The sequence below is a fragment of the Salvelinus namaycush genome, chromosome 5 (genome assembly GCF_016432855.1).
Source record: "Salvelinus namaycush isolate Seneca chromosome 5, SaNama_1.0, whole genome shotgun sequence".
NCBI lineage: Eukaryota > Metazoa > Chordata > Actinopteri > Salmoniformes > Salmonidae > Salvelinus > Salvelinus namaycush.
This window is the reverse complement of record NC_052311.1, coordinates 34,308,892-34,315,183: the sequence shown is the minus strand read 5'-3', so window position 1 is coordinate 34,315,183 and position 6,292 is coordinate 34,308,892. Positions and strand designations below refer to the sequence as shown.

The 6,292-nt window shown below is 42.0% G+C and overlaps 1 protein-coding gene across 2 annotated transcripts in view; it reads left to right on the top strand.

The window, feature by feature from the left end:
* Positions 1-297: 297 nt before the first annotated feature.
* The window catches only part of rell2 (RELT like 2), a 41,145-nt gene continuing 35,150 nt past the window's right edge, over positions 298-6,292 (top strand). For both annotated transcript variants that reach the window (XM_038994029.1, XM_038994031.1), the window contains exons 1-4: positions 298-655; positions 1,152-1,262; positions 1,368-1,431; positions 3,137-3,337. In XM_038994029.1, the coding sequence (XP_038849957.1) occupies positions 451-655; positions 1,152-1,262; positions 1,368-1,431; positions 3,137-3,337 (581 nt within the window). In that variant the 5' untranslated portion in view covers positions 298-450. The remainder of the gene's footprint in view (positions 656-1,151; positions 1,263-1,367; positions 1,432-3,136; positions 3,338-6,292) is intronic.

Sequence of the window (6,292 nt, the reverse complement as noted above, 5' to 3'; positions counted from 1 at the left end):
AACGGAATTTGAATTAATGAGTCACTGATGAATGCCTCACTCCTTGGCCTGTGGAATTTAGCACAGTGTGTCTGTGTCTGTGTGTGTGTGTGTGTGTGTGTGTGTGTGTTGGTTAAGATGCCCAGTGAAAAAACATCCGAGGGTGTGTACCCACTGGCCCAGCTCTGCCTGCTGAGATAGATAAAGTTGGCTTTAGCCAGCGGTACGCACGGAACCTGAGGGGGGGGGGGGGTGTATCTATTCCACACAGGAGGCTCAGATGGCCAGACAAGACCACGCACGCAGGCCCATCAATGCTGCTGAATGGATCAACAGTTGACGTCTGTTAAGTGTGGTGGGGGACCCCCTTCAAGGTTTCATCACTGACTCTACAGTACAGTACATATGTATGTGCCCATTGCCTATATAGGACTACGGTACAGATAGAGGGTGAGTGAAGACTGCTGAGAGATGACGGACCTGGAGGCATCGACAGTGGGTGAACCCCCTCCCCCATACATGATCTTCCTCCTGGTTTTCTTCTTCTTCATCACGGGCCTCCTGGGTTTCCTGGTCTGCCACCTTCTGAAGAAGAAGGGCTACCGCTGCAGGACAGGGGAGGAGGAAGATGAAGATGAGGAGGAGTGTGAGCAGAAACTGGGACCAGACAAGAATGGTAAGTATCTACCAGGGAAAACAAGCATCTGTCAGAAAGAGTTTTATATATTGGCTTTTATCTATCCATTGATGTCAGGATCAGGGATATGGCTTGAAGAAGTTAACAAGCGTCCATTATTGATTTTCTGAGGCAGATACATATGTGTGACTTTTTTCAGAGGTGTCGGTCTTTATCCCAAGGGCCTTGGCCCTTTCCTGAACAGGAAACAGAGGAACTCTTGTACTATTTAGTTTAAGAGGATGTTATTCAGCTTGAATTAAATTAATTCCTATGTAAACATTGGACACTCACAAAGAAGTCATATTTTCCATATTAAATTACTGGGTACTTCAAAAGCCGACCCGTTACTGGATGCTTTAGTTGAAATAAACTACCTTCAAGGAGCTGTAGAATCGGTTGATTCACACAAACAAGAAATAAGTGGTGAAAAAAATGCTTAAGGTTGACAACTTTGAGAATTTCCTTTAATAATCTCGAATGATGACGGAGCAAGCTTGGGGGCAAGCTGCTTCGTCAGACAATCTTTCATATGTTACAGATGATGAAGAAGGGGACCATCAAGACACTGTTGAACAAATCCTGAAGTGCATCATTGAAAATGAAGGTAGTAACTCAAGAAACAACACAATAGATACTAGATTTCGTCAATACCTTAGGAATTACACTTTAAAATAAATGTGTATTTTTTGTGTTCTGTTTTGCCTTCTAGCCAACATGGAAGCCTTCAAGGAGATGCTAGGAAAACAGGATATTTGTGAACATCATGATCCTACGTATGTATAGCTAATACCAACTTTTTTTGATTTGGCTATGCTATCTATTAGTCATGTAAGTGGATTCACATTCACCTTGTCTTAAAAATATACTGAAAATAAGTACACTTAAAAATGTGAACTGTTTTGATTCAGAAAATGAAGCACAGCTTGTTCAAACATTAAGCCTCTTTTAGATATAAAACATTGATTTACATGATGCTTAGTTCATCTGACTGGCATTACTCCATGGCTGTATTATCACCCTTGGTGAAAGTCTTTTAGTGTGCAGAGCTAAGGTAAACAAGCACCTTACTTCCTAAGAGCACCATCTCTCTCAAGTAATAGAGTCCTAGTTCCTTTTAGCTCTTAAACAAACCAGTCTTTATGTGGTACATAATACATATGGTTATGTAGGTCTTCTGTACTCGGTGTACTATACTACTTTTCCCTCCTGCTTTAGGGTGTGGAGTTTTCAGAGAGGCCACAATAATGGGTGTACATTTCATTGTGCCTCTAGTAGTCAGACTGAGCCTGGATAAAGTGTATTGTGTGTAGCTTGTATTTTATCCTGGGACCAGATGGTAGCTTTACAGTGGGGTGCCCAGCCCCTCTGTTCCTGTGTCCCTGTAGGCAGCTGTGTATGCAGTCAGTGTCTCTTACCTTGGGCTGTCTGTCCCATGGGGCTACCTGGCTTATTGTTGCCCTGGCATCAGCAGCTCTATTATGGGATTTGATCTTTACTTCTGTGTTCTGAGGCAAAACACAAATAGTCTCTCAACATATTATGCTACAACTGTACGCCAACGAAGTGTTGCTCACGTCCATATAAAGCATTTGAGGAAGCAACAGAACAAGAGAAAACATCTATTCTACTCACAACAGCTCCCAACAACATGCTACTACTCACATCCATATAAATGGTATAAAGTACTTAAGTAAAAACACTAAGGTACTACTAAAGTAGTTTTTTGGGGTCTGTACTTTACTATTTATATTTTTGACAACTTTTACTTTTACTTCACTACATTCCTAAAGAAAATAATTTACTTTTTACATTTTAGACTTTTACTCAAGTAGTATTTTACTGGATGACTTTCACGTGAGTTATTTTCTATTAAGGTATCTTTACTTTTAATCAAGTATGACAATTGGATACTTTTTCCACCACTGCATTCTAGGTTGAGATGATCGAGGGCATTTGAGAGAAACTCCGACCCAGTGATGTGCTGTGATAATATAGCTGTGATGTGCTACTAGCGTATTAGAGAAAGGAAAACTGATTTATGCTTTTTAATTAAATCCAGGTTCTTACTTGGCACCTCTAGGTTGAGTGTTTTAGTGTTCCTGCCTGTTTGCCAAGCTAGTGCTCAGACTGATAGCAGCCTACAGGGCTGTGGCATTCGTTGGCCACCCATTCGTATTCTTCCCACACTCTCCTCTCTCAGCCAGCTACAGCACAGCTACAGACACCTCCCCAGGGACGCTGTAGTCCTGATGGGAGGGAGGTCACGGACAGAGGCGGTCAGAGTCGGGAACCAAGGGACTAATAGATCACACTAGAGATTCATATTTCACAGACAGATTCCAATAAATATGCTATAAACCGGCAGCTGCTTCTTGGAAAAGTGTCTTTGGCTTTGGATGTTTTTGCTTAGTCAGGGTTCAGTGTGTTTGAATGGAAAATACATATGACAGAGTGATTCCTTCTTTGTCTTTCCGGAAGGTTACTGCGCAAAGAGAGCCTGGGTGGTATTCCACCTCATCACCACACCGTGCACTCTGGAGCCCAGCTTGACCACAAGTCCTGCACGCTCTGTGTGCAAGGGCGCACCAAGAAGGCCCGACGCCGGAGCCGTGTACCTCGGACCAATAAGCCGAGAACGCCGGGAGAGAGGAGAGAGTCCACTGTGTTCGCTGTGGGAAGGTGAGTCACACTGGACTGCCCACTGGTGTTTGACAACACAATACATTCATATTTATTTATTTAAACCTTTATTTACACTCTTAGAAAAAGTGCTCCAAAAGGGTTATTCGGCTGTCTCTATAGGAGAACCCTTTTTGGTTCCAGGTAGAACCTTTTTGGGTTCCATGTAGAACCCTCCGTGGAAAGGTTTCTACATGGAATCCAAAAGGGTTCTAGCTGGAACCAAAAAGGTTCTAGCTGGAACCAAAAAGGTTTCTTCAAAGGTGTTTCCTATGGGGACAGCCGAAAAACCATTTTAGGTTGAAGATAGCACCCTTTTGGTTCCAGGTAGAACTCTTTTGGGTTCCATGTAGAACCCCTTCCACAGAGGAGTGTAGCCAAGTATACTTAAGTATCAAAAGTATAAATAATGTAAAATTGCTTATATTAAGCAAACCAGACAGCCTAATTTTCTTGTTCTTTTAATTTACAGATAGCTAGGGGCACGCTCCAACACTAAGATATAATTTTAAAACGAAACATGTGCTTAGTGAGTCCGCCAGATCAGAAACAGTAGGGATGACAGTAGGCAATTTTCCTGTCCTGCTAAGTGTTCAAATTGCTTTAAGGTGTCAGGGGAAATGTATGGAGTAAAAACTACTTTTTTTTTTTAGGAATGTAGTGAAGTAAAAATAGTCAAAATATAAATAGTAAAGTACAGATACACCAAAAAACTACTTAAGTAGTACTTTCAAGTATTTTTACTTAAGTACTTTACACCACTGAAACTACTTTCATATATACTTCCATTTAAAAAAAAAACTGGTACCAGGCTAACTTCAGATGAGTCTTGTGAGCATCCTAGAGCAAAACAACCGACATGTACACTATATATACAAAAGTATATGGACACCCCTTCAGATGAGTGAATTTGACTATTTCAGCCACACCCGTTGCTGACAGGTGTATACAATTGAGGACACAGCCATGCAATCTCCATAGACAAACATTGACAGTAGAATGACCTTAAGGAAGAGCTCACTGACTTTCAACATGGCACCGTCATAGGATGCCACCTTTCCAACAAGTCAGTTCATCAAATTTCTGCCCTGCTAAAGCTGCCCCGGTCAACTGTAAGTACTGTTATTGTGAAGTGAAAACGTCTAGGAGCAACAACGGCTCAGCCGCAAAGTGGTAGGCCACACAAGCTCACAGAACGGGACCACCAAGTGCTATTGCGCATAGCGTGTAAAAATCGTCTGTCCTCGGTTGCAACACTCACTACCGAGTTCCAAACGGCCTCTTAAACAGTGGTGGAAAAAGTATCCAATTGTCATACTTGAGTAAAAGTAAAGCTACCTAAATAGAAAATGACTCAAGTAAAAGTGAAAGTCATCCAGTGAAATACTACTTGAGTAAAAGTCTAAAAGTATTTTGTTTTAAATATATTTAAGTATCAAAAGTAAATGTAATTGCTATAATATACTTAAGTATCAAAATTATAACTAATTTCAAATTCCTTATATTAAGCAAACCAGACGGCACCATTAAGAAAAATTCTTACGGATAGCCAGGGTCATACTCCAGCACTCAGTGCATTCGGAAAGTATTCAGACCCTTTGACTTGATGTTACAGCCTCATTCTAAAATTTATTAAATCGTTTTTTTTCATCATCAATCTACACACAATACCCCATAATGACAAAGCAAAAACAGTTTTCAAAGTTTTTGCAAATTAAAAAAAAAAAAAAAAAAGGAAATATCAAATGTACATAAGTATTCAGACCCTTTACTTAGTACTTTGTTGAAGCACCTTTGACAACAATTAAGGTATAACGCTACAAGCTTGGCACACCTGTATTTGGGGAGTTTCTCCCATTCTTCTCTGCAAATCCTCTCAAGCTCTGTCAGGTTGGATGGGAAGTGTCGCCGCACAGCTATTTTCAGGTCTCTACAGAGATGTTTGATCGGGTTCAAGTCCGGGCTCTGGCTGGGCCACACTCTGGCCACTCAAGGGCTTTTAGAGACTTGTCCCGAAGCCACTCCTGCGTTGTCTTGGCTGTGTGGATGGGTTGTTGTCCTGTGGGAAGGTGAACCTTTGCCCCAGTCTGAGGTCCTGAGTGCTCTGGAGCAGGTTTTCACCAAGCATCTCTCAGTACTTTGCTCTGTTCATCTTTCCCTCGATCCTGAGGGAACAGGATCGTCCCCACAGCATGATGCTGTCACCACCATGCTTCACCGTAGGGATGGTGCCAGGTTTCCTCCAGACGTGATGCTTGGCATTCAGGCCAAAGAGTTCATCAAACCAGAGAAACTTGTTTCTCATGGTCTGAGAGTCCTTTAGGTGCCTTTTGGCAAATTCCAAGTGGGCTGCCATGTGCCTTTTAATGAGGAGTGGTTTTCGTCTGATCATACTACCATAAATGTCTGATTGGTGGAGTGGTGTAGAGATGGTTGTCCTTCTGGAAGGTTCTCCCATCTCCACAGAGGAACTCTGGAGTTCTGTTAGAGTGACCATCAGGTTCTTGGTCACTTCCCTGACCAAGGCCCTTCTCCCCCGATTACTTAGTTTGGCCGGGCAGCCAGCTCTAGGAAAAGTCTTGGTGGTTCCAAACTTCTTCCATTTATGAATGATGTAGGCCACTCTGTTCTTGGGGACCTTCAATGCTGCAGACATAATTTGGTACCCTTCCCCAGATCTGTGCCTCAAAACAATCCTGTTTCGGAGCTCTACGGACAATTCCTTTGACCTCATTGCTTGATTGAGGTCAAAGATACACTGTCAACTGTGGGACCATGTATAGACAGGTGTGTGCCTTTCCAAATCATGTCCAATCAATTGAATTTACCACAGGTGGACTCCAATCAAGTTGTAAAAACATCTCAAGGAGGATCAATGAAAACAGGATGCACCTAAGCTCAATTTCGAGTCTCATAGCAAAGGGTCTTATGTAAATAAGGTATTTCTGTTTAAAA